The following is a 26,940-nucleotide window of genomic DNA, read 5'->3' as shown; positions in this document are numbered from 1 at the left end:
TTTCACAGCCTCATTTGGGGAGAAATGTCCAGCCCTTCATTGTTTTTTTGTTTATGTTTTGTTTCCCTTATTTCCCTGATTGAATGAAGGAGCCGTCTTCTTTAGTTCACATTTTCTTCCTCGAACCCTTTTTGGTCTCTCCGCTTCTGAGTAGTCTGCTTTTCACACAAAAAACAAGCTTCGGGCTGCGGCTTTTGGCAAGAGTTTTTTGCAAGAGGCAGCGGAGATGCCGAGACACGTTCACGGTTGATTAGCCAACTCTGTGTGTGTGTGTGTGTGTGTGTGTATATATATATATATATATATATGTATATATATATATATATATGTGTGTGTGTGTGTGTATGTTAGCAGAGTCGCTTCACAACACGTGCAGATTGGCACCCTTCTGCCTAGTATCCAAGAATGACAAGTTGAGCGAGGTGTTTCCATCGGCCATGTATCGGCGTGTTTTATTGACCAGGTGGAGAGAGAAAGAAAAGAAAAGGCGTGTCCCTTTTTATAGGGCCGACCACGTCACTCACACTGAAACAAAAGTAGAGCTATATTGCCCTCTACTGGCGCAGTCGAAAAAGGCAATCATATAATCCCAACTATATATATATATACAGTGTGAGAGAGCGAGAGAGAGAGAGAGAGCACCTTGCAGTGACTCTTGTGAAACCTGAAACAAGACAATGCAATGAGGAGTAGGCCTACACTGAAATAAAAGGTGTGTCGAATTTCCTCCGTTTTACTTGGTTGAGCCGGCTGCACGCAACAAAATCATTTGGATCAACTTCAATATCCGGATGAGCCACGTCACATATTTACTGCAACTACGCCAAATTCATCACACAAGGCCAACCTAAACAAGATAAACTCAGTTTAGGGGGTCATGAAGTATCCTACAAGTGTTTTTCCATTTGCATCACAGATGGGATAATACGGTCTTGTGTCATCACATCAAAGCGAACATCGGAGTTTCCCCTGCAGATTGATCAGAGGAGTCTTCTGTATCATCGGAGGAGTCCTCTTCAGCAGCTCCCTGGATCAAGAAAATCAAAAGCACGACAATGTTTTCCGATCCACATCGACATGCAAACACACGCACAGAGATGTATTTTGGGGACTTGGCTCAGCAATCGACTGAGCTAAGTCGCTGACGCCCCAGCGACTTGTTTAGACCGTCACAAAGGAAAAGTGGACATCGTGAGCGGTGGTCGTCAAAACCCAACTGCATACTTGGAAGAGCAAATACAAACATTTTGGATCAAAGTGGCATCATTAAAAAAAAAAAAAAACAACTCCCCCACGTGTGACCGAACATCGAAAATGAACGTGGGTCATTTTAGACCCACGTTGGCCCGTCCGAAGGGTAGTGATGGAAAAATGTTTCCGATTCAAAAAGGAAGAAAGGAAAAAGATCAAATCATTGTGTGTGATGGTCAAAAACAAGTGACTTGAGGAATACCTTGAATACCGAAAGAGGGAATTAATTGATCCAAACCAAAAACTCGGCCGAGTCGCTTTCGCCCCATGTTGTGCATCAGAGGGTTAACAGCGCGGTGTGTCATTGATTGGAAGCCGCGTGTGCCGGCGTGTGCCGGTGCGTGCCGCGGTGCCGGCCTCACTTCCATGGGCACCCGCTCTGTGACCGTTTGGTCCGCCTCAGGGTCGTTGATGATGTTCCTGGCCTTGCTGGCGTACTTCAGCGTGATCCGCGTCTCCTGCGGGCAATGCAAAGACGTGCTCGAGGTCCTCATCCGTGCAACGATGTCGTTTGAAACCAGATGAGCGATTATGTGCAGTTGAAGGCCAAAAAAATTGTCTGGATGGACGGTTCCTTTGCCTCATGGTGGACTCAATGAACTGGAGTCCAAGTCCATGTCATCTCCATCTCAATTTTTTTTTCTTTACCACGGTGGGACAAACGCACCTCAAGGTCACTGAAGAGCCGCAGGACGGTGGCGATGATGGTGGTCTTGGTGCACAAAAATGTTGTGGATGAACCTGGGGATGATGCCTGCCTGCGAGTCCCGCCAACGTTACGAGAGCCAAGCGGTCGGGAAACGTTTGCGGGGGGCCATCGCCCAATGAGAGGCGCGTCGATCTTGCCTGGCCCCAGTTGCGGCCCGCATCCTGACCCCGCCGTTCTCCCATCACGGTGTGTGTCTTTCCCGCTCCCATCGGCCCGTAGCTGCAACGCATCCACCAAGAACAATGTTCAGCCCCTCCGGGAATTTGCAATGTCCGGCCACAATTCGACGCATCACCGAATTATGGAGGAGTTTGCAATTTCCAGTGATCATTCAAGTCCAAGTTAGCGCCCTAGGAGGCGGCCGTCGGCAGGTGCCTTGTATGTGTATGTGTGTGCGTACTGACGCAATTATGGTGCACTTCAACCATCGGAGGACATCATCCAAGATGGGAAACACAAGCCTGCTATAGACTTCAATCTGGGTGGTGAAAGCTCCAAGCACCCTGCGGGATGCCGACAACGTCAACAAAAAGTGCACTCAGGTTCTGTCAGCAGAATGATGATATGCAGGATTGCAAATCAACGGACCTCATCGAACGTGTACCACTGCTGAGGCTCCTCCTCATGACCTACCGTCTGCACACTAACTTGCTTCAATTCCGTATCGTGCACAATCGTGTATCTTGTCAACGCGTTCGGCATCACTGTGTCGCGACGGCTGCAAGGGAACAAGGTGCACGCAAACATTTTCAGCTCCCTTCAATCTCCGCATTGTTCAACCTCAAATATTAGCGCAGGGATCGAGAGTCTCTATCGATGTCTGGATCCGAGACATTGTTTTCAAATTGCCGGACTCGACTGAATGCGGAATGATGGACACTCATGAGTAACGACGAGGATGACCTGATGATTGATCATTGAAAAAAAAAAAAACAGGAACGATGGAGATTACCTGCATCTGAGGACCACGCGGATGCATCTGTCTGTCATCTGGGGAAAAATGATCCATCGATATCTGATTCCATCAGGAGGGGGAGGACTCGATCCGACTTCTTCCCGCTCCTTTGAACATGTCGCTTTGCTGGCAGACGACGCTTTTCTTTTCCTTTCTGAAAATGGGACTGACCTTCTCTTTCTCTCCATTTACTCAACAAGCAAACAAGCCCCAGAGAAGCTCGCGACAGTCAGCATCCCAGGCGGCGCCCCCCAACACAAAAGAGCTGCGAACTTACCCGCGCCCTTTCTCGAGTGAGTGACCCGCCGCGCCGCCCAGCGAGTTGATTTGGTTGCCCATCAGCGTTCGGTGGGCTTCCATCTCGGCCCCGACGCAGACCGCAGCAAGCGAGGCTGCCTCTCGGATGACGTCCGCAAAGAATCGGTAACGTGGCATCGGTTGCCAGCCAATAGCTTGGCACGCACACAGGAGCAAGCTTCAATCTTGACTAAGCCGGGCTAACGCACCAAGAATTTTTTTCTTCGAGAAACGGGTGGCTCCAAAATGGGATTTAAAAAAAGAAAAAAAACCATTCCTTCAGTCGGTCAGTTGGGTTACCGCTTGTTCTTTATTGAAGTCTCTCATGCAAAATGGCTTCAACCAGAGGTTTGTCTTATGCCCCCCCCCCCCAAGATGACACTGTCGTGTTTGTTTTTTTTGGAATTGCATTTTGTGAAGCACATGAAAATAGCCCCAACGGTTCCCTTGTCACAGAGGAGATTGGACCGCAGAGTCACCGGGAGAAGAAGCGGCCGCAGGGCCCAACGAGCGGCTCCGCTGACGAGACGTCACGCGTCCCCGAAGACGAGCGGCACGCCAACGGCTCAAAGGGCCGCCGAGGAGTCGGAAGCGTGCGGGAAGCCCTCGTCCGTCGCCGGCATTGAGCTTGCGCCGGCCTCCGTCCGCCGATTCGGTTGGATGCGCGCCCGCGGACCGTTTCGGGCGCGGGTCGTCGCGGGCCGCCGTCCGTCGCTCCCGGCCGATTCAAATCGTCGGGAGTCGACGATTCGAATCGGGCGAGTTCCGGGCGGAAAAGGGGCGCCGCCGGCTCCGGGCCCCGTTTCGAGGCTTCGGTGAGCCCGACGCGCAAGCGCGTGTCGGGAGAGCAGCAGAAAAGAAAGCCGACTCGACGGGCAGAGCCCGCATCGGGCGCCGCGCAAGCGCCGAGTCCAAAGCGCAAGCTCGGAACGAAGAGGCGGCCCTCGGCAACAAGAAGAAAAAGGAAGGACAGGGGGCGGGGCTTTGAGGACATCTTGATTGCGCTCCGCGTCAAGGGTCCGGGGGGAAGCGGCACTTCCAATTTCGCACCTCCACCACCTCCCTCCTCTCCCGCAGGAAATTTCCAAAGGCCTCCTCCTCTTTGCTCTCCTCCACCCCTGAACACAAACACACAAACGAGAGGCCGCCGTGACTTACGAGCGCCCCGACGCGGAGGCTTTGTTCCTCAGACGTCAAGCTAGCTTGGAATGAGAAGAAAGGGGAAAGGGCCGTCTCTCTCTCTCTCTCGACGGGTCTACAGTTGCAGACCGCCGACCTATCTGCGAGTGTTTTGTCACGGGGCTTTTGTTGCGGCCCTCGGAGGCGTCGGGCTGCGGAAAATGATAAGATGGGCGCGGAAAGGCAACAAGCGGGTCGACGTGCGCCGATCGTTTGATTGTCTTCGCCCATTGCAGGATTTAGCCCGTATCGCTTTGCCGGAGGACGATGCTTTTCTTTTCCTCTCTGAAAATGGGACTGACCTTCTGTGTCGCGAGCCCTCGCTCGCGCGCGCGCGTGCCCAAAAGGGGCACGTTTGGAAAAAGGCCGTGCGAAGCCTGGGTTCAAACTCTGACAGCGAGGAGCGCTTCTGTCGCAGCGAGCCGGCCACAAGTGCCGCGCGGACTGTCGGGGAAGCCGTTCTCTGCCGAGAGCGGGGGAGGGGCACTTCAGGGTCCACGAGGAGGAGGAACCGCACCTGGGACGGGGAAGCGAAACGTCCCCTCCGCAGGTGGCGCAACAAAGCGCACCGCACCCTCACGGCCCAACACGCCCGCCGCCTCGAAGATCGGAACGACCGCGCGCGCATACGGAGGCCGGCTGCCATCTTACTGCCGTGGTCCACGTCATCCGCGTCGCTCGCCGCCTCGTCGTCGTCTTCGGAGTCCGGGGCGCCGCGAGTCATGATGAGGTCACTGGGCCCGCCCGCGCTGGCCGTTTCTGGAAAAAAAAAAACAAGCGGCGCCATCGGCGGGGGTCGGCCACAATCACGCGCGCAAATCGCACCGCATCTGCGAAGGCTCGAATTGAAGCGGACTCAAAAGGAACGCTGCTGTTCTCGCGTCCCCGCCGTTGGAACGCCCGAGTTTCAAGGAATCGGGCCTCCCTTTCTTTCCCATCAAGCGCGCAACGAGCCCGTATTCCGTCTCCTCTCTGAAAAGTAACTCGGATGAGTGTCGCTTGGGCGCCACGGTCTCCGTGGCGCGCCATGAGAACGGGTGAAAAGCGAGAGAGATTGGCTTTCACCGAAAATAGCGGCACGGCAAACGGCCGTCGTCTCAAATATGTCAAGTGCGATCACCGTTGACATCTTTCACCCACGCGGGCACCCGCACGCACTTCCGCAAAGATTCCGAGGGGTGAGCAAAAGCCCCCTTTTTCACTCGTCCCGTTCCCCGTTGAGCGCGACGAGCGAGGCGAGATTTGGTGGGATGATGCGACGGCGATGGAGCCGAATGCCAGCGGTTGGAGCATTTGGCGCAGCGGCTCCGCGAGGGGACCGCCCGGGTCCTTTGACGCCGCTGAAGTTTGGGAAAGCCGTTGCGCTCGCTCGCATCATCTGCTCGGAAGCGGGGGTGAAAGTCGCCGTTGGGAGGCCCCGCCTGGGAACGTCCGACCCGGAGCTTTCAATGGGGAAGGCGCGAGTGACTTTGGCTTTCTCCAAAAGAAAAACGACGAGAGAAGCCGGCCGAAGCGTCGACCGAAGCGTCGCGCGCCCCCACCTGCGCTCGAATCGGTCGTCATGTGGACGGCGCCGAGGTCCCTGCCGAGTCGCTCCAGCTGCTCTTGGCGTTTTCCGCTTTGGGCCTCCAGCTGTCGGACGGGGGAGGGGCGAGAAACACAGGCGGTACTCTTTGCCGGGGGGGCCGGCCGCCTCTGGGGCCGGCGCGGCGGGCGCGGAAACACTCACCAGCTGCTTGCGGAGTCGCTCGTATTCCGGCCGATAATCCCTGAATGGCAAAAGCGCGCCGCCGCGCAAATGTGAAATTCTTCTCGGAGGAAGGAGAAGCAACAGAACCGAGCGGACGACATTCGCAAAGCCCTTTGACCCGAGTCGAGGGAGCCAACGCAAGTCGCGGGCGGGCCGGCATCTTTTTTGCTTTGAGCGGCGCCCGAAAGGTTTCCGACGGCTGGCCGCCAACGCCGCCGTCTCCAAAAGAACCGCGGGGCGGACCGGCAAGTGACGCCCGTGCGACTCGGCCGGCCTCAAGCGCGGAGGCAACTTCGTCCCTTCCCTCTCGCCCCGGGGCTCTTCAGGGTAGCCGGCTCAATTCTTTTCCCTCGCCCACGGCGGCGCGCACGTCGGAGCGCTCGCTCAACGAGGCTTTTCGCGCGCGGCCGCCTTCTGTTGGCGCGAGTGCCCCTCGGTCGACTTTGGAGCCCATTCGTCGTGCCGTCCGAATTTGGGGGAGAAAACGGGACCCGGGCCATGGTTGGCTCCCTCCGACTTTCAACGCCGATGAGACTTTTGAAGACCCCGCGGGAAGGAAGCCCGCCCGGGTCAGGCGCACGCGCGTGCAAAATCCAGGCTTTGGAGGAGAAGATTCTCACCGCTCGTACTCGTCGGCCGCCTCCCGCACCTTCGCCAGCAGCTCGTCCAAGCCGCTGCCCGTCACCGACGACGCGCCCACCACCTGCGCGACGAGCGCCGAGTCAGCCCGGTCGACGCCACCGAAGGAGGCCCGGCCGGCTTACCCTCAGGTTGGAGTAGAACTGGTCCAGGACCAGACTCATGGAGCGCGTCAAGTTGCTGACGTAGGACCTCTCCTGGTTCAGGGCGTCCTGGAAAGCCTCAAAGTCCTTCATCCACTCCACGGCGAAGCTTTCTCCAATGATGTCCGTCTGCAAGACGCGCACACCTCGGTCAGGACACCATTGCGGCGGGCTCTTTGTCGGCAAAAGACACACCCGGCGTTGCGAAAAGCACTTTCCGACCGTGCCTTTCGCACGACCGATTTCTTGCAACTCATGCTGAGAAGACCGAGAAATGGGAAACGCAAAGGACTACGCGCTGTCCGGCAGCACTTTTCAGGACGGGCGGGCCGGCCGACGCCCGCGCCATTGGCGTCGAGTGAAACGCCCGCTTTGAAATCAGAGAAAGTGAAACCGACAAACGCCACGGGTGGAATATCTGGCGACCCAAGGCCACGGCGCGGCTCGTCTCCGCCTTTGGGGCTCATGGACCCCGACGGCGGGCTTTGCCGTCAGCCGGACGCGGTCCGAGGGCCCCGCCGAAAAGCTCTGGAAGCAAGGAGGATCCGGGACGCGACTCACTTTGTTCATGAGCACGATGAAGGGGAGCTTGGTCTTGTAGAGGATGCTGCAAAGACAAGGACGGACATCGGAGAACGTCCCGAGCGGCGGCCAGGCAGCGGCGGCCAGGCAGCGGCGGCGGCTTTCCCGACCTGCAGGCGTACAGCATGTTGGACATGAAGGTGACGGGGCTGACGCTGCGAGACGTGTCCATGACGTAGACCACCACGCAGGGGAAGGACGACGCCTGCCGGGCACAAAGGGCGCGTCAAGCGCCGGCGAGGAAGGGAAGCGAGCAGCCCGAGGGCGGCCGGCGACGGACGCACCAGAGCTTCCGTGATGATGCTGCCGGACGCCGACCACGTGAACACTTCGATCTGGCCGGGCGTGTCGATCAGGACGTACCTGCGGAGGTGTGCCGCAGGGCTCGAGTTCAAGCCGAGAAAGGCCAAAGACGGCTCCCGCCGTCAACATTGCGTTTCCTCGTCCAATCAATTGACTGACCTGTGATCGTGCTGCTTCTTCTCGATGAAGTGCATCACCTAAAACGCACGCACATAGAAAACCCCCACAAGTTGTCTTTTTCAAGCAAATTTCCCCAGTGCGGGACAAATAAAGCTTATCTTAGAACTTCTAAAGGGAACGAATGGTGGTGGGGGGGGGGGGGGGGGCATTGTTGGAGCTTTGGCTCCAAAAGGCGTTCCCCTCGGCAAAAGGCCAATGCGGCGCCCAAGGAGTGCGAGTCACCTGATCAAAGCGCGTGGCAAACAGGTTGAGCGAGGTGACGATGGCGCCGTTGGGTCCCAGGCCGTACTGCTTCATCACCTCTTTGTAGTTGACCGTGTCTCGAATGTCTGCCGGGACCCACGTCAAAGGGAGGCGCTGAGCGAGCGGAGAGCGGCGCGTGGGCAAAGGAGGCGACGAGCCCTGCCTTACCGATATTGGCGGGGAAGGGAACGTCGCGGACGGCGGGGTCCAGGTTGATGACGTAAGGAGGACTTTGGAGGCCGTGAAGATGAGCCGTCAGCCTCTGCGGAATCCACCAGACGGGGCAGCGTTGAACGAGGAACCCGGCGGGGGCCGCCGCTCGGCAATATTGCCATCGCGACCGTCTGAGACAAAGTCGTTCGCCCCTGGGGTAAACTCGTAAAAGGCGTCGTCGAGCGCGCGCCTTCCGTTTTGCTGACGTTCAGACTGAAATGACACGCGCCGAATCGTGTTCGAGCCATTCTTGAGCCGGGAAGGACCCGACGCGCGAGAAAACGTTTGCAGCACAAGAAAAAGATCGATGACGACCGATCCACTTCTGTGGATCGAATTCAAAGTGTGGACTAAAAAGGCACTGACGGCAAAGTTGTCACGTGAGAAAGAAATGTGTCGTCGGCAAGCCCTCACAGCCGCCCCGCCGAGGTTTGGCGGGGCTGTTCACGCGCTGTGACGTCACATTGCAAAGTGGACATTTCGCCAAATGAATCAAGAAAGAAATCGAATCAAAAACATTCCACGCTCTTATCCGGACAGCGTCCCGGTTGGTCGCAGCGAGGCAGACTCGGCGGGTTCGGTTGTTCGATAGACCTTGTGGACGGACGACGTTGGCGAGCTGGGCTGTTAGCATTGCTGAGCTAAATGCGCTAAGATTTGCTCAATTTCTTTGGAACGCTACCTGAACGAAGGTGGTCTTTCCGGATCCCGCCATGCCAAGCACGAGCAAACATACGGCTTTCCTCCCATCGTTCTCCTCCGCGAGATTCTTCTCAACGTCCGACAATACGTCGCGCGTTGCACCGGGCGCCGCCATTGTTCTCCGCTTCCGCTTCCGCTTCTTCTTCTTCTGCTCCTTCTTCTTCTACTGCTCCTTCTTCTTCCGGTAGAATTTCATGGCGGCAGTCGGCAAACAATTCGCTTTACCGCCAATTGATACAAAGCGCGAACCAAGTCAGACGACTAAACCAGTGGCACAACAACCCACCCGACTTAAGTCTTGTCCCTTTCAAATGTAATCACCACCTTCACCTCTTCTCCGTCCGTCTTTCTTCACAACTGTATGTTACTGTCTTCCCTTCAATCCAAAGCACGAACCTGACTTTGAGCTGGCTTCCCTGTTGCACGTTGGCCAACTTTGCCACCTCCGGTCTCTTCTGTTGGTTCCTTGCATACATTGCCCGCATGACGCGTCTGCTGACTTGTGCCATCTGCTTTCGCGCACCCTCTTTCTTTCTTATTTTTTTTAATGCCTCGACGCTGTTGGAGGATGATCAAAAAGGGGGAAGCGTGTTGTTGTCGACACGGCGGGATCCCTTGACCGTTCTCCACTTCCCCAGGTCCTCCGCGTGTTCGTTTGATTCGGGCTGAGTTGATGTGCAAAAGTCAGAGGCTGGAAATGGAGAAGTTCTTGCAAGATGTTTTACTGAACGTTCAGGGCACAACACGAATCGATTCGGGCTCCTGTGAGTCTCAGATTTCATCAGGAAGCACCGAGCAACTACAGTCACACGTACATATAGGGATAGTATGTTAATTATATTAATTAGGGGCGGGCAGTCCTTCCCCTTATGTAAAAATCAGAAACAAAGAAAGGTCAATGTAGTTCGATCTTGGCATTTTGACAAAGTACAGACCACATCTGCTGTGCACAAATCTCGAGAGAAGAGTTCCTCCTCTAGGGAACTTGACAGCCTTCAGGAACTTTCCCAAGGTGGGAGACGCAAAAGAAAACACTTGGGGGGCTGTTAATCACTCAAGGGGAAATAGGACCCCAGCTTCACACTACATTCTTTGTTTTAAGTAGCGGATGTTCAGGACAGAGACCTAATAGTCAAAGTCGACCTGTCTATGATACAAAGTTTTAAGCTAAACATATAACATCTATAGGTGATATCTTCAATCCCTCTCTCGGGCTCGAAAGAGTCCGAAAACTTGTTCGAAAAGCTTTCCCTCTCTCGGACTCGTAAGAGTCCGAAACCCTTAAATGCATCTGAAAACATTATGTAAAGACGATGTTTCAACAGCAAATACATTGATTGGTGAGATAAATTCAAAACGATATGAAATGTGATAATAGTAACATAAACGCAAACGTCAAAAATACTAATGTGTAATTCCAGCATGCAAAAATGGCGGTGATCATGAAAACATTGTGCATGCGTCAAATTCAAAAGTCATTTGGGTGTTTCCTATCATATGCAAGCAGATGCCCTCTCTGGTGGAGGCTGAGGTGGAGAGTCTTCCACCGTATCCCACGGTGGTATAAGTGATAGCTTTGGGAGTGGGGCAGCGTTCGTTCGACGAGAGGGGAGTTTCTCGCCTGGTGGATGCGAGTTGCACAAGCAACAAACCGATCAAATACTTTGCGATCATCGTCGGTGGATACTTTGAGTGTGATGACAATTTTAGGGCAGACGACTTGAATTCAGGGTGTGTCGCTGGGATTGCTGTGTGTTTTTTTTTTTTTGCAAGATGTGACCTCAGCTGCTGTTGGATTGCAGTTTTCCTGGGTGGAAGTTGCTCCTGCGTTGTCTGTTGCCGGGTTCAATCTGGAATCGTCTGGCTCTGTTCGGGATTCGTCGAGCGTTGTTTCGAAGTCGTCAGGCGTTGTAGTCGTCCCAGGCTGGTCTCCCTGGCTGTTGATGTGATGGAAGCTGATCCCTGTGGGCCTTGAGCTGGTCTGGTAGACGTCAAGTGGAACCACGTGTCTCCCTTTCCTTGCAGGCGAACCGCAGATGAAGTCCTCTCCGTCACCTTGTATGGACCCGTCCACCTGGGTTCCGACCACTTCCTTTTCAGAACCTTTAACCACACAAGTTCACAAACATTCATTAGCGGTGGAGCATCGGCCTGTTTTTCGGTCAGGCTGGAGAACGTAAAGGTCAGCTGTCGCAGCCCAGGCGGTCCCTCCACCTGCGATTCCTCCAGTGGAGCTGTTGGTGCCGGAAACGGTCTGTTGGTATGACATTCAAATGGTGTCCACCCTTTGGCTGAATTTAGTGACATCCTTACATTCATTAAGGCAATTTGGAGAGCCTGTACCCAATTTAGCTTAGACGATGCTAATGCTTTTGCTAATTTTTCTTTGATGTTCCTGTTCATTCTTTCAACTTGACCTTGGGACTGTGGGTGGTACACTGAACCAAAAGAGTGTTTTAAACCCAGGGCCTTCTCTACTTCTTGTAGATGTTTGTTTTTGAAATGAGTTCCGTTATCGGACCTGATTTTCTTTGGGAGCCCATGAGTTGGAATGTAATGATTGATCAAGTGTTTGTCATGTTCCTGTTCTGGGTCTGGCCAGCAGGTGGCAGACTGAGTGAACTTGCTGGCTGCACACCTGCTACCAATCTGTCAATTATGGAACTGTGTATTTAAGCACCCACAATCTGTCTTCTGGTTGTGGGAGTATTGTTTATGCCTTGCTATTTCCATGCCAATAGACTATTTCTGGCTTTAGATCCCGTCGTGTTTTGCTTTCGAACTCTCGGTACCAATGGTTTTGTAAGTATTGGATTTTATTTTGTGATTTGGCTTTCGCTTGCGTGTAGTTTGATACATTGTTTTTTGTTTGTCTTTGCGGTCCTTATTTTCCCCCCTTGCCTTTTATGCAAGCGCTTTTTGTTGTTCGTTTTTTGTGCCCTCTGGTCCTTGTTTTGACCAGCGCTTTATGTTATCTCTTAGTCGTGGCGATTTTTGTATTAAAAACATATTTTTGCAACGGCGACCTTGTTGACGTCTACACTTTGGGGTCCAAAACTTAATTCGGCTTGTCCGAATCGTAACAGAATACTCCCACCATAATGGATCCCGTAGATGTTAACAGGATAATGACCGCCTTGACCAGCCAGGGACAACTGGTGGGCCAGCACGGACAAGCGTTCGCGGAGCTCCGAGAGACCGTCTCCGTGCTGGCTCATCAGCTGGATAATTTGAGTTCCCGGATGGATCAAACGAGCCACCGAGAAACGCCACCCTCAAGATCACCTACGGTTGCCACCGAGATACCATCTTCCCCGATCGTAGGGCGGGAGCCTAATTTCTACCGTCGTTTTATTCGTAATTACAGCCAGAGAGCACTTCCATTAACCCGGTTGACGTCCGTCAAAGTCCCGTTTAGGTGGGATTCGGAGGCCGACAGAGCGTTTGCCGAATTAAAGAAGTCATTCACTAAGCCACCCGTGTTGCAACACCCTAACCCTGATATTGCTTTTGTAGTAGAGGTGGACGCTTCGGATTCAGGAGTGGGGGCAGTACTGTCTCAGCGTTCACCAGTCGACCAGAGGATCCACCCTTGCGCCTTCTTCTCACGACGTCTCAGTCCTGCTGAAGCCAACTATGATGTGGGTAATCGAGAATTGTTGGCCGTCGTGCTAGCCCTACAGGAATGGAGACACTGGCTCGAAGGAACTAAGGAGCCGTTCACCGTGTACACCGACCACAAGAACCTCGCATACATTCGCTCAGCCAAGAGACTGAACTCCCGTCAAGCCCGGTGGGCACTCCTGTTTACACGCTACAATTTCACGCTCACCTACAGCCCAGGATCCAAGAACGTGAAACCTGACACCCTATCTCGGATCTACGACCCAGCGGCCAAGAGCAGTGTACCTCAGAGCATCCTACCGGACCACTGCATCATGGGAGCGCTCAGGTGGGAGATTGAGCGGAGGGTCCAGGAGGCCCAAGAGGGAACCCAAGTTCCGGCTGGATGTCCTTCCGGAAGGCTATTTGTGCCCCCACATCTGCGCGCGGAGGTGTTGCAGTGGGGACACACATCTAAGGTGGCATGCCATCCCGGAGTTAACCGGACATTGCATCTCGTCACTCAGCGGTTTTGGTGGCCTGAGCTTCGAAGGGATGTTTTGGACTACATCAAGGCCTGCTCCGTCTGCGCATGCAGTAAGGTCTCACATCAGCCTCCGGCTGGTTTGCTACAACCCTTACCTGTTCCACATCGACCTTGGTCCCATATCTCAATGGACTTTGTCACTGGCCTCCCTGTTTCCCGGGGAAAGTCCGTAATCCTCACCATTGTGGATCGCTTCTCCAAGACCGCCCATTTCGTTCCGTTGTCCAAGCTGCCGTCCGCCCTAGAAACCGGCGACCTCCTCATCAGCCATGTCTTTCGCCTCCATGGGATCCCGCTGGATATTGTGTCGGACCGGGGTCCCCAATTCGTGTCCAGGGTGTGGAAACGGTTCTGTCGCGCCATGGGGGCAACAGCAAGCCCGTCATCGGGATACCATCCACAGTCCAACGGACAGACCGAACGGATGAACCAGGACCTGGAGGCGGCTCTACGATGCGTATGTCTCCACCGTCCCTCATCTTGGGCCGTCCACCTGCCTTGGGTAGTACGCGCATAACACCCTGGTCTCCTCAGCCACAGGTCGGTCTCCCTTCATGTCTGCCTATGGCTATCAGCCTCCGCTTTTTCCATCGCAGGAGGGGCAGGTGGAAGTCCCGTCGGTACAGCACCATCTCAAGCGGGCCCGTCGCGTATGGAGGGAGACCAGAGCAGCCCTGTCGCGTACCGCCACCAGAAACCGCCAGATTGCGGATCGCCGCCGTCGCCCTGCGCCCAGCTATCAGGTGGGGCAGAAGGTATGGCTGTCCACGAGGGATCTGCGACTGGCAGGGACTTCGCGCAAGTTGGGGCCACGCTTCTTGGGGCCGTTCGAGGTGGAGTCCATCAACGGCCCCGTCAGGCTCCGGCTGCCACCCTCCATGAAGGTGCATCCCGTCTTCCACGTCTCCCTGATCAAGCCTGTGACCGACAGCCCTCTGGCTCCTCCACCCACGTCACCTCCTCCTCCGCGGATTATTGATGGCGATCCGGTGTACACGGTGAGGGAAATCCTCGACTCTCGGCGCAGGGGTAAGGGGTTCCAGTACCTGGTCGACTGGGAAGCCTACGGACCGGAGGATCGGCAGTGGGTCCCCCGCTCCTGGATCTTGGACCCGGCTCTTCTCCGTGCTTTCCACACTGCTCACCCATTGAAGCCGGGTGGTCCGTTGAGGGGGGGTACCGTCATGTTCCTGTTCTGGGTCTGGCCAGCAGGTGGCAGACTGAGTGAACTTGCTGGCTGCACACCTGCTACCAATCTGTCAATTATGGAACTGTGTATTTAAGCACCCACAATCTGTCTTCTGGTTGTGGGAGTATTGTTTATGCCTTGCCATTTCCATGCCCATAGACTATTTCTGGCTTTAGATCTCGTCGTGTTTCGCTTTCGAACTCTCCGTACCAATGGTTTTGTAAGTATTGGATTTTATTTTGTGATTTGGCTTTCGCTTGCGTGTAGTTTGATACATTGTTTTTTGTTTGTCTTCGCGGTCCTTATTTTCCCCCCTTGCCTTTTATGCAAGCGCTTTTTGTTGTTCGTTTTTTTGTGCCCTCTGGTCCTTGTTTTGACCAGCGCTTTATGTTATCTCTTAGTCGTGGCGATTTTTGTATTAAAAACATATTTTTGCAACGGAGACCTTGTTGACGTCTACACTTTGGGGTCCAAAACTTAATTCGGCTTGTCCGAATCGTAACAGTGTTTAGCCACAACGTTCGCTGTTTCCGTTTTGCATGGATAGGCTTCTGGCCATCCTGAAAAAGAATCCACTATTACCAACAAATACCTGTATCCTGACACTGGTTTGATCATGTCAGTGAAATCCATCGAAACCACTTGACCAGGAGCAGTCACGTCCGGATCGTGAGTGCCCTGTGGTGGCTTCGTCGTAGGCATGCTGTTGTACCTGCTACAAACACTACAGTCCTGTAGTTCACTTTTTACAATCGTTCTCATGAAAGGGTGCCACCAGGTGTGGAGTCGTCTCAGTGTTTCATCCACGCCTACATGGCACACTCCATGGGCTTCACTTATCAACTGTTTTTGTGGTGGGATGCATCTCCTATCCTTATTCCATATTCCATTATCAATCTTTGCACCCCCTTTTGACTTCCACACACTCTTTTCTTCTGGACTGGCTTGCTCTTGCCACAACTTGACTGTATCCTCATTCACCTCTTCCCTATCGGTTAATTCATTCTCACTGATCATTAGTTGCAATGTGGGAAGATGATAGCCTGCTGCCTCTTTTGCCGCCTTATCAGCCGAATCATTTCCTTTTGCTACAAAGTCTGAGCGTTTGGAATGTCCTTTGCATTTAATGATGGCCACTGCTTTGGGCAGCATTAAGGCATCTCACAATGCTAGGATGTCTTGATGATGCTTAATTGGCGTTCCTACAGCAGTCACAAAATCATTTCGTTGCCACTCAGCCAGCGCCGTGTGTATTACCACGTGCACATATGCTGAGTCAGTGTAAATGTTGGCAGTTTTTCCCTGGGCTAGCATTAAAGCTGTTTGAACCGCAATCAGTTCAGCTCTCTGTGCTGATTGAGGACCTGTTAGTCTTTTTGCTACTACCGTCGTGAAGTCGTCATTCGTGTCACAGCGAATCCCGACTGGAGTCCTTTTTCTCCTTTGAAGCAACAGCCATCTGTAAACAGTATCATGTCTGGATTATTCAATGGTGTCTCATACAGTTCTTCTCTGAGCGTGTTTTCGTCCACTATCCGCTGTGTGCAGCAGTGTGGTTTTCCTTCCATCATTCCTTCCGCCATGTTGACGCCTTCGTGCGTAAACAAGATGTGGGGTTGGGTTAGTATTGTCTCGATTTTTCTTTGTCTCCCTCCTGTCATGGTGAATGCCTGGCTTGTGACGTATTGTACAGTGCTGTGTGATGTGCGGATAGTGAGTGGATGATGTAAAACTATGTGCGATGTTTTCTGAACGAGCCGAGCAAGAGCTGAGGCATAAGCCGCACATAAAGGATGTCGTTGTTCATATTTGTCAAGTGGAGTGGATGCATACATGCAAGTGTATCGTTCACCAACTCCCCCTTTCTGAAAAAGCACCGCAGACACACTGCTTGATTTTTCAGACACATCAAGAAAGAACATTTTGGTGTCGTCTGGAATGGCCAACGAGGCCGCAGAGGAAAGAAACTGTTTCAAGCTGATAAACGATTGGTCTGCATCAGAAGTCCAGGTAAGAGAGTGAGTCAAGTTTCGCATGCCTTGGTCATTAACCATGGCGCGCAAAGGACGTGTGAGTTCAGCGAAGTCTGGAACATGGTGTCGAGAATAATTACAAAGTCCCAGGAAGGCAAGCATTTGCTTGACATTGGTGGGTTTGGGATGGTGCAAGATGTCATCCTTGTGTGAAGGTGACATGCCTGTCCCGTGTCTCGAAATGAGCCGCCCAAGGAATGAAACTTGAGGGCGTGCGATTTGAAGTTTGCTCTTCGAGCATTTCAAGCCAATCGTTGCCAAGTGAGCAAGCAGAGATCGTGTGGCTTCAACACACACAGTTTCAGAAGGAGCAGCCAGCAGAATGTCATCAACATATTGGATCAATAGTACTCCGGCTGAGAGAATTAGTGGCGCCAAAAGTTGCATTGAACAGGCCTGGAGAGAGAACAAAGCCTTGTGGCAGTCGGTTGTACGAATAGCACTCACCATTCCATGTGAATGCGAAATACTCCATCATGGAGTCATCAAGCGGGATGCAAAAGAAAGCATTCGCCAAGTCTATACAAGTGAAATGAGTGTGGGATGGTGCAAGTTGAGACAAGGTTGAATGCGGGTTGGGAACAGGCAAGGTAGGTGTCAAGACAGCAGCATTGATGGCGCGTAGATCGTGAACCATGCGGTATTTTCCGGTATTCTTTTTTTCTACGGGTAGGATGGGAGTGTTATATCGCGAACGCGGAATTTTGCATAGAACACCCGCTTTCAGCAACCCATTTATTGTGTCTGTTATACCGAGACGCCCCGATTCTTTAGTTGGATACTGTGGAATATAAATCGGCTCGGGTTTTATTTGAAAAATGACTGGAGTGACGTCACATCGTCCCACGTCTGTTGAGTCGGTGGCCCACAAGTGCTGTGGAAGTTGTTCGAGCATGGATGCAGCGAGATCACTATCGGTCATTTCTCTGCCATGATGCCTGTCCAAAAGATTATGTTCAAGAACTGAAAAGGGATAAAATATATCAGATTGGATCCAGTAGGCATCGAGAGATGTGGAATACAACAGGTTTTCGTGTATTGTTTCATACCAATCAGTCGCCGTTGTACACTCCCTCACGAATGGACCAAGATCCTTGGCTGTGTGTTGCGGAGAAACCATCAGCGAGACATGTGGATGGCAGGGTGGCATATACGGGTCGGACGGATCTGCCATCACGTACCATTTTTGTTGTTCGTCTGTTAGAGAAACCGAAAAGGCTACTCCTGGCTTTCCTACAAACAAATCGCCCATGTTCAATTGCCATGTGTTTCCCTCAACTTCCTTAAATGCTTCACTGTACACTTCATCACTTTTTCTGTCATAGTAGAGTGTGCAATGCATGCAGTCCGACACCATATCATAAGTGCGAAGGTTGCGAACCCAAGGCGACCATTTCGTCCAGAAACTCTCCGCCTTCCTCCAATCAGTTGAATCTGTGTCCATTCTCGCCCAGTAGATGTCAGCAGTGGCACAGGCAATTCCAGGTGAGGTAACTTGTCTCTCGAATAGCTGTAGTTGAGCGTCCGTGTGGACAGATTGAGTAGAGCAGTGGCAGGAGTTCCCTGATGGGAACTCCAAAGTGAGTCCATCAGGGCTGCATTTTATGATCGGGGCCGTCTTGATGAGGAGATCACGACCCAACAGGTTCACTGGACAATTTGGTGCAAAGACAAAAGAGTGCATCAACGTTTGTGAGTAACATTGAGTGCGGACAGGGGTAGTCATGTGCAGGGTGGTTTCCTCTCCCTTGAATCCAACTAATGAGATGCCGCCGGTAGTAAGGGAACTTTCTGGTGGTAAGGTCATGACGGTGGAATGTCGCGCTCCAGTGTCGACCATGAAAGGTAGAGAAGTTCCTCCTACCGTCAAGTTGATCATCGGTTCCTGCAGACCGCGGCTAGTGGATCCAGGGCCCCATCATTGCGAATATTGACCGGCAGTCGGTGGCAGGTATTGTAGGTTTGGTGGTTGAGGAGGGCCAGGTTGCAGAGGTGGCATGACAGTCTGTTGTGGTGGCTCATTATAGGATTGTTGGTTGTAGTCTCCCCTGCCACGTGACTGTGCGTAGCCTCCTCTGTCGTAGCTCCTTTGTTGTCCTCTGCCTCTGCCCCCCCATCTTTGTCCTTGTGGTCTGGCTCGGCAGTCACGTGCCCAGTGGCCCATTTTGCCACAGTTAAAACATTGTCCTTGGTCACCAGGGGGCGCTCTCCGACCCTTGAATGGTCCCGACTGATACATCATGCACTCAGAAAAGACAGAAGGTGATGAGGTGTTAGCAGCCGGTGGAGTCACGGGCTCCTCCTTTTTCTGCCAGCTTTGGAGCTGCATTATAGTCAATTGGGATTCAACCTTCTTTCGCTTTTCATTTTTTGTTTCGTTATCTTTACTATGTCTCCGTAGATGGTGCTTCAGGTGAGACAGCCAGCGAGCGTGGTCAGCGCCAGGGAGATCAGGGTTTGACTCCATGGACTGGACTACGGATTTGGGAACCCCTTTTAGCACAGCCGCCCGAATAAAGAGAGGAGTCAGTGGGTTGATGACCTGTTTTTAGCGCAAAATCGACTTGAGCGCGATCAATAAATACTGCTGCATCCTCATCTGACTTTGGAGCAAACATCAAGTCAGAGATAACGACCTCGGGTATGGGGAACAAAGCATCTAATGCTGTCAGTATTTTCATAAACTGTGTGCTAGTAAGTGCGATGTTGTCCATAATGTCTGTAAGTCCCGATTGTTTCAAAAGAGTCTCTACCTGAGACAGCGGGCACGATTGCGTCATCAATGCTCTTACGTCACCTGCTGTGAGAATTTGACCTGTCGTGGCGCGCTGGACGGCTTTCAGCCAGCTCTCTCCACCATTCTGCATGGGAGGAAGTTTCTGCAACATCAGACTGAGGTCAGAGGGGATGAATGGTTTATAATACATTGCTTGACATCCCGACACAGGGTCCACCTTGGATATCATGAGAGCTTGGAAAGCAATCCCTCCCATAGAACGAGTGTACATGCCTCGCGGGCTCTGCAGTAATGAGGTGTCAATTTCAGTGTGTCGCGATGTACTCAGTGGTGAGTCTGGATGTGTATCTTTAAGGCTCTGTAACTCGCTTTTCATGTCAGTCATCTCCTTCTGCAGCTGGGACATGTATAGGTGTGTATTCACAGTCGCCATATCCTTTCGTCGTTCCCCCTCCTCTATCTCCTTCTGTCCCTCTTCAAAAATAACATCTCGAGCCTCACGGCTGCGTCTCATCTCTTCCTCTTCCTGTCTGTGTGCTTTCTCCTCTGCGTCTTTTAAGAGTGCGAGTAGCTCGTCACTAACATTCCTCGGCACTTCCTGATGTCTTGTCAACAAACTTTTAAATTTTATAGCTCTTTCTAGCAATTGTCGCGGCTCACGCCTGTATTTCATTAGTTCATCAAATTCTTTTTGTATCATGTCGATTGAAGCAGTGACTCCTGCAGCCAGCGAGTCCGCAGCTGTCTGTCTGGTCGGATCAGAAGGTGGTCGACCCGCAGCGCCAACTCCATCCCAGTCCACTTGTAGGCTGCCTCCATAAACTGACAAAATAGGACAAACTGGTACAGATGTATCTTTAAGCATTTGTTTTACGTTTGCATAAGGTGAGTCGGTGAAAGGGTTAATAGGCACGCTCTGTCGCCCCACGGCAGACTCACAATAGGATGGCGGCGCAGAGGGCAGCTGCTTGACTCCCACACTTTCTGTCTGAGATTCTTTTCTTGACTGTTTTACAGCATAGCCCATTGCCAACAGTCTGGCATTTTTTTGTCCATTTTTCAACTTTCTTTAGACTTCCTCTCACCTTCCTGCCTCTCGGAGACAACTTGTTTGTTCTTTTCACATCTTCCTCCAATTTTTCCTTTTTATTCAAACATGCTTTTTCTACTTCTTTCATCAGAGTCACCAATCACGCAGCCGAAGACATCGGCGGGAACCAGCCCTTGTCACAACATTCTCTCACCCACTCTCTCAGTTCATCCCTTTTTTCTTCTCTACTTTTCTCTGGCAAAGCGACCACACACACACTACATGCACTTCTCACTTGATCACTCAGCAGCACACTACGGCCATGGTTTGGAATAACACGGGTATCGAACCACTCCAACTCCCTATCGAATTCCCCATCCATCTTTATACTTTAACAACACAAAACAAATTACAAACAAGGACACGACACACAGATTACAAACTCCTCTTCTCCCCTCCTCTTTTTATTTTATTAGCGGCCCTATTTATTTAATTAACGTCACACAAATGGAGGTCAATTCTTTCCCTATCAATCTCGCCCTTCCTTTTGCTGTAAATTGAAATGTGTGACTCCCTTTATTCTTTTTCCCGGGAACCCCTTTTATTCGCAAACTGCAGTATTTAATATCCGTGAACTTCGTTGTCCACAAACCTCTGACTCGCAAACCTCTTTATTCGCGAACCTCTTTATTCGCAAATCTCTGTACAAGTGAATTCTCCTGTATTCTCTTTATGATCTTATTAAATTTGAGGAATTCCTGTTTCTAAAATTCTTGACAGAATGAAACAACCCCGCCTAAAATAAGATCAGTCTTAAAATCAACTCGTCTTCCTCGAGGAATTCTAGTCTCTAGGATTCTTAACAGAACGAGACAACCTCCCTGAAGATGAGTTTTTCCTTTCCCTTTTTCCTTATTCTCTTGTACTTCACTTGCATTTCTCTTATTCTCTTATTCTCTTGTACTTCACTTGTATTTCTCTTATTCTCTTATTCTCTTGTACTTCTCTTCTTTACCGGTTATTTTAGGCCTTTGGTTTAAGCCGCAAAACGAGGAATTATTACTCCTATAACTCGATAATTCGAGCGGAGTACACCCAGTAATACGTTTAAATGGGTTTAAACCGTAAAACGAGGAATTATTATTTCTAGAACTCAGAATTAGAGCGAAATACACCTAGTAATACGTTTAAACAGGTTTTCTCAATTACCAGCCCCGAACTAATTTGGTCTCAAATCAAACGTGAAGCATCACATCATATCAGTCAACAGGGCAGAAAATCAATCGAGAGGATAAATGTCCTCTTACCTTATCAATTATGGCGCGCCGAAATTCTGCCTGTTGACCGACAATCAGCTCGAATCACGTCGGGGTCACCAATTGTTGGAGGATGATCAAACAGGGGGAAGCGTGTTGTTGTCGACACGGCGGGATCCCTTGACCGTTCTCCACTTCCCCCAGGTCCTCCGCGTGTTCGTTTGATTCGGGCTGAGTTGATGTGCAAAAGTCAGAGGCTGGAAATGGAGAAGTTCTTGCAAGATGTTTTACTGAACGTTCAGGGCACAACACGAATCGATTCAGGCTCCTGTGAGTCTCAGATTTCATCAGGAAGCCCTGAGCAACTACAGTCACACGTACATATAGGCATAGTATGTTAATTATATTAATTGGGGGCGGGCAGTCCTTCCCCTTATGTAAAAATCAGAAACAAAGAAAGGTCAATGTAGTTCGATCTTGGCATTTTGACAAAGTACAGACCACATCTGCTGTGCACAAATCTCGAGAGAAGAGTTCCTCCTCTAGGGAACTTGACAGCCTTCAGGAACTTTCCCAAGGTGGGAGACGCAAAAGAAAACACTTGGGGGGCTGTTAATCACTCAAGGGGAAATAGGACCCCAGCTTCACACTACATTCTTTGTTTTAAGTAGCGGATGTTCAGGACAGAGACCTAATAGTCAAAGTCGACCTGTCTATGATACAAAGTTTTAAGCTAAACATATAACATCTATAGGTGATATCTTCAACGCCTAAGGTCATTGCAGATTCAGGGTGTAGGCCACCTACTGCCCGAAGTCGGACGGGAGAGGCCCCCACCCGCCCCCGACCCCCCTGAGAAAAAGGGGATTTAACTCATCGATGACAGAATTAGCATTTTGACATGGCTAAAAGCTCCAAAAAGTTAATTTGTGCATTTGATGGGCCCGGTCATTTCTCAACTTTCCCAAGTTCCCAAATCTCCTGCACTTGACATCAGGGCAAAACTAAAGTAAGCTTCTGTACAAACAAAGGCTACCTACGTGGTTCCTCGCCTCAAAACCCCTTTGGAGAACTTCGGACCTCTCGAGTGACCACATTGGACGTTTTAGGGAGGGAACTCTCTGGGTCAGGAACGTGCCCCCCCCCCCCCCCCCCCCACTCCCCGCAAGGAACACACTGGTCGCCCGCGGGCCTGTTTCAAATTGAGCTCACCCAAAAAAAAAAAAACGGAAGATAGATTTTCTAGGAACGGTGCAAACGTCATCATTTGATTTTAAAATGTCACCGGATTCATCCAAGTAAACCGTTGCCTATCGGTCTGTTTCCTGGCGAGGACTCCCGATCTTGATCAGAGGAGATTGTTCATCATCAGTCATCCCGTTTTTGGCAAAAGAAACGAAAATGTATTTGAGAACGGAGTGTGAAACTGGGATCCCTTTTGCATGAATCGAGCTCGGTGCGCCCCGACCTCGGTCCTCCACTCTCCCCGGTCTTCTGGCCAACGACACCAAGGAGTCGAGTTTCCTCTGTTCAATCTTTATTCACAAAGGAGATTCAAGTTCATCCAAAAGGCGGCGTCAGAGCCGCGGCGGCCGCCGGGGCTGCTGATCCCTGACACACATGCAGCCGACGGCGACGAGGCGGGGCTCCAAGCGGTAGCGCTGCCGCTGGCGCGGGGCACCGGCTTGAGGTGGCGCAGCAGCAGAACCTGATGCGGGATGGGCCGCGACCTGAGCCTCAGGTCCTCCGCGCCGTTGGAGTCCAGGCAGCCGCGCAGCAGGCAGCGGGCCTCCGACACCGGCGGTAACACCCACGCGTCCTGCGACACGCTGACCGGCGCGGGGAAGAAGCGGCGTCACAAATGTCAACAAACGTCTCCCGGCGTGCGTGCGCGTTTTCCTACTTGTAGGTCCAGGTTGAGATGGAGTGGTTCTGCAGCGGCCGGAAGGTTTCGGGGGGACGCAAGATGTCGGGGTAGAGCTCGAGGGACACCGTCTGGGTCTTCGCCATCTAGGACTTGCCGAGCGCCGCCCGGCCTTCGGATCGGCCGTCTGCCCCCGCGCCGGCCGTGCCCCCGGACAGCAACGCCACCATCGTCGTAATCGCTACCTGAACACATCGCCGGTCATCAAATCAAAGAATCCTCATCAACCGGCAATTTTTTGGGTCCTCGTCGGCACCCGTTTGGCTCATATGTGCCGACGATTGCCGATGCTCGGTATCGATCGCGGCGAATCGATGGCAAGAGGGGGCAAACGTAAGCCGAACGGGGCCGATGTTCATTTCAAAGTCATTCAAGCAGCGGGCCACAGAAAAAAGACAAGAAAAAAAGCCACAGAAATCTCTTGTACGTGCGGCACATCCGCCGACTATTTCCTTTTGACCGGGCTCGCCTCGCCCGGTCGAGGCCCGCAAGCCGTTTGGCGGTCCAAAGCAAAGATGAGAGCACGTTGAAAAAGCCGACGGCAACTTGGACACGGATTAAGCGCAAGCGAACACGCGCAACAGGCAGAGGAATCCCGCGGACCGCCGTCGAGCTCAAATTCTGCCGCTCGCTCGCAAATCTACGCCGTCCAAAAACGGACAGCTCGTCCGTCTGGCAAGAGTGCGGCCAGCGGGCAATCCCTCCTTTGGCGTGTGCCCGAGTGCCATGCTCGCCCCCCCCATCCGCGCTCTCCCTCGCAAAGCTTCTGCCGCTCCGGATCGCCCGTCGTCAGCGCGGCGGGGCGGAGAACTTTCGGCCGCTTTGGAACTCGCTGCCGTCTTTGAGCTTGTCGAAAGGGCGCTTCGCAGACCCAATGTTTGATTCTTATTGTTTTGAAACGTCATCGTCGTGATGCTAACAACACGTGACCCCAAATCCAGGCCGAAGCCAAAACGTGCGCGCGGTCGGCTCAAACGTGTCTCGGCAGCTACGTTGCGCTTCAACTGCACTCCAGTCGGTGCGCTTTTGGCACAGAGGCAGCGGTCTTCGGAATGGTTCTCGTGACCGACCTCCGCACGGCGGCGTCTTACCGTGGCAACGGCGGCGTTTGGCATGGAAAGCATGGTCGCGGCCAGGCGGAATCTTCCGTTCTTCGCTCGGGAGGCTCCACGGGTGCCGCCGGAGGTCGTGGCGAGCGAATGACGAGAGCGCGGCGTTCCTCGCCGCCTTTATCCCGATTGGCCGGCGCCGATGTCATCTTTGACCTTCCTCGGTAAACCACACGGGCCGACCGGCCGGCGTGACGAAGCGTGACGCCCGACCCACTTTGGCACACATGAAAGCTTCTAGGTCAGCGTTTGATCTCGTCGGGTTCCGCTTTGGGATGAAAGGACGGTGGCTTCCGGAGCCCCCGCAGACAAAAGCTGCTGACTGGCGCATCTCGCGGCGGCCAACTTCCTGTTGACGTTCCGCCGGGTGAGGTGGGCCGCCGCTCCCCCGAACCGGGGGGGATATCGAGCGTTGTCCTGGCCTTTTCCGACACGTCGGGCAACATAAAGTCGATCGGGTCGGCCGTCGGTAACGGCGACGGGCCGTCGGACGGGAGAAGAGCGAGATGAGCACGCGCGGAGCCCGAGACGAGCCTGCGTGCCCCACGTTTACCAGTTGGCGCGCATGACGAGTGGAGCGACGGAGCGAGAGTGGGCGCTCGGCACAGGAAGTGACGAGTGTCGCAGAGTCTGACCTGGTTTCGAGTGACTCACTGTAAAACGCACAGTTTTACAGCTCTCATCACATTTTCTGCTCGTTTGCGCCCACGTTGCAACTCGATGCGCGCGAATGACGTCCTGCGGTGCCCCCGCCGCCTCCTTCAGCCATCGATGCGTTCGAGCGCGTTGCGTTCACGTCCGATATTCGACATGCAATGTGCTCAATCCTCGACATCCGCTCAGTAGCAGAGATGTGTTCCTCGAGCCGGTCCTTGGCCTCGAGGACCGGCTCGAGGCAGTGGCGGTTCTGGGGGGGGGGCCAACGGGGGCCAGTGCCCCTCTAGCACCGATTCTGGCCCCCCTGTGGCCCCCCCCTCCGAGCGCAGATTACGCAGTTGTGCCGAGTCGCCGACGCGAAAGGTGGAACCAAAGTGCGTGATTTAACATTCTAGTCGGACCCTTTAGTGCGCTGCGCCACTTAAAAATGAGAAGCAGTCCGCAGAGAAGGAAATTACCACGACACGAGTGCTATTTGCGTGTGTGCGCGGTGTGTGTGTGTGTGCGTGTGTGTGTGTGTGCACGCGTGTGTGTGCGTGTGTGTGTGTGTGCGTGTGTGTGTGTGTAACTTTTTTAGTCTCCCTTTTTATTTTAATTTTTATTTAACAGGATCAATATATAAGACATATGCATGTAAAACATCTAGCTTCAGTGTATTTGCAATTTTTGTCCCCGGCAGGCTGGTACCATATCATCCCCTGGCTTGAATTTTCTCAACAGATGGACACGGCGTATTGTTACGCTTGCAGACATTTTATCCCTCCCAATACTGTTTTTTTCTCATCACTGTAATGTTATGACTACAACTTCAAAGTCTGAAGAAATAAAAAGTTAAATAAGATTTCGAATCTGTCTTTTTAGCCCTGGGTTGAATGTGCCCCCCCATCAAAACCCCTGGCCCCAGCCCGGCCCCCTCAGTGAAATTGATCCAGAACCGCCCCTGGCTCGAGGACCGAAGTGCGAACCTTGATTCTCGGCCTCAGAGTCATGTCCTTGGTCTTGACCTCGGATTGCGGGTCCTCAGACAGAATAGGGGATTAGAGCTTCGAATCCTTTGTCCAAGGACCGCAGAAATCATTAAGGATTCTAATAAATGCCATTCAAGAAAACCCATAATGATGGATTAACCCTGGCGCTTTAAGAGGAACGGATTTGCCACTGACAAGTGCTAGTTGGCGCAACGTATAAAGAGCGGCATCACAGTTAGTTTCAATCACGGTTCGTTCCGTTCGCGATCGGCAATTTAAATAGCGTGTAAAGCCTTTCTGTAACAGTGGTGTCTTTTATTTAGTTATTTTTACACAGTCGTCACGTTTGTGCGGTCGCACTAGAATGTTTGTTTGAACCAAGTAATTTGCGTTACAGCTGGAGTCAATAATGCCGGCACTTCACTTCTGGGTTTGGCCGTTGGGATTTGGAGTCCTTTTGCTCGATTCCAGTTATGTTTGCTGAATGCTTTATCATGTTTGGAATAATGAATATTGATAATACATAGTTTCAAATCATGGTTGATTCAATTATTTATTATTATTGTGAACTTGAAGGTATTAAATTAATTAATCTAGTATTAGTGGTAGTGGTAATAATAGTAGTACTCAAAGAATGTTTAGAGATTCAGCCATCTCGTTACCTCTGCGTCCCGCGTCCTAGACGCATAATTTTCCCACGGGACGCACAGTTACAAACAATGTGCGTTTTTGGGACGCAAG

The 26,940-nt window shown here is 52.3% G+C and overlaps 2 protein-coding genes, 1 long non-coding RNA gene and 1 pseudogene across 4 annotated transcripts; 1 reads left to right on the top strand and 3 right to left on the bottom strand.

Moving 5' to 3' along the window:
* Positions 1-3,503: 3,503 nt before the first annotated feature.
* gpn1 (GPN-loop GTPase 1) lies at positions 3,504-9,319 on the bottom strand. Its single transcript, XM_086101872.1, has 13 exons — positions 9,127-9,319; positions 8,400-8,493; positions 8,211-8,317; positions 7,968-8,005; positions 7,790-7,868; positions 7,616-7,710; positions 7,485-7,530; positions 6,906-7,052; positions 6,762-6,844; positions 6,121-6,160; positions 5,933-6,023; positions 5,043-5,150; positions 3,504-4,330 (listed from the first exon to the last, which is right to left on the bottom strand). The coding sequence occupies exons 1-13, from the start codon at positions 9,259-9,261 to the stop codon at positions 4,224-4,226; spliced, it is 1,170 nt and encodes a 389-aa protein (XP_085957998.1). The 5' UTR covers positions 9,262-9,319; the 3' UTR covers positions 3,504-4,223.
* Positions 9,320-17,239: 7,920 nt separating this feature from the next.
* LOC147186628 (uncharacterized) lies at positions 17,240-18,532 on the bottom strand. Its single transcript, XM_086101873.1, has 2 exons — positions 17,568-18,532; positions 17,240-17,481 (listed from the first exon to the last, which is right to left on the bottom strand). The coding sequence occupies exons 1-2, from the start codon at positions 18,395-18,397 to the stop codon at positions 17,475-17,477; spliced, it is 837 nt and encodes a 278-aa protein (XP_085957999.1). The 5' UTR covers positions 18,398-18,532; the 3' UTR covers positions 17,240-17,474.
* Positions 18,533-19,294: 762 nt separating this feature from the next.
* LOC147186627 (uncharacterized) lies at positions 19,295-20,162 on the top strand. Its single transcript, XR_015098994.1, has 3 exons — positions 19,295-19,415; positions 19,653-19,667; positions 19,970-20,162. It is a non-coding gene; the product is annotated as an uncharacterized LOC147186627 (long non-coding RNA).
* A 2,563-nt stretch (positions 20,163-22,725) lies between these two features.
* On the bottom strand, positions 22,726-25,539 carry LOC147186626 (interleukin-17F-like; annotated as a pseudogene). Its single transcript, XR_015098927.1, has 3 exons — positions 24,557-25,539; positions 23,445-23,650; positions 22,726-23,370 (listed from the first exon to the last, which is right to left on the bottom strand). The product of XR_015098927.1 is annotated as an interleukin-17F-like (transcript).
* Positions 25,540-26,940: the final 1,401 nt, after the last annotated feature.

This window comes from Hippocampus guttulatus, chromosome 21, assembly GCF_054856545.1.
Source record: "Hippocampus guttulatus isolate MCC_2025c chromosome 21, RoL_Hgut_1.0, whole genome shotgun sequence".
NCBI classification, from domain to species: Eukaryota; Metazoa; Chordata; class Actinopteri; order Syngnathiformes; family Syngnathidae; genus Hippocampus; species Hippocampus guttulatus.
This window is presented reverse-complemented; position numbering and strand designations above follow the sequence as displayed.

Bases quoted from the DNA above. Each gene is read 5' to 3' on its own strand.
- gpn1 (XM_086101872.1), bottom strand. From the start codon at position 9,261: ATGGCGGCGCCCGGTGCAACGCGCGACGTATTGTCGGACGTTGAGAAG. The intron at 6,161-6,761 runs GTGAGAATCTTC...TTTGCCATTCAG, and splicing joins GCGGCCGACGAGTACGAGCG to GGATTATCGGCCGGAATACG. The intron at 4,331-5,042 runs GTAAGATGGCAG...GTTTGTGTTCAG, and splicing joins GGATGACGTGGACCACGGCA to GGGTGGAGGAGAGCAAAGAG.
- LOC147186628 (XM_086101873.1), bottom strand. From the start codon at position 18,397: ATGATCAACTTGACGGTAGGAGGAACTTCTCTACCTTTCATGGTCGAC.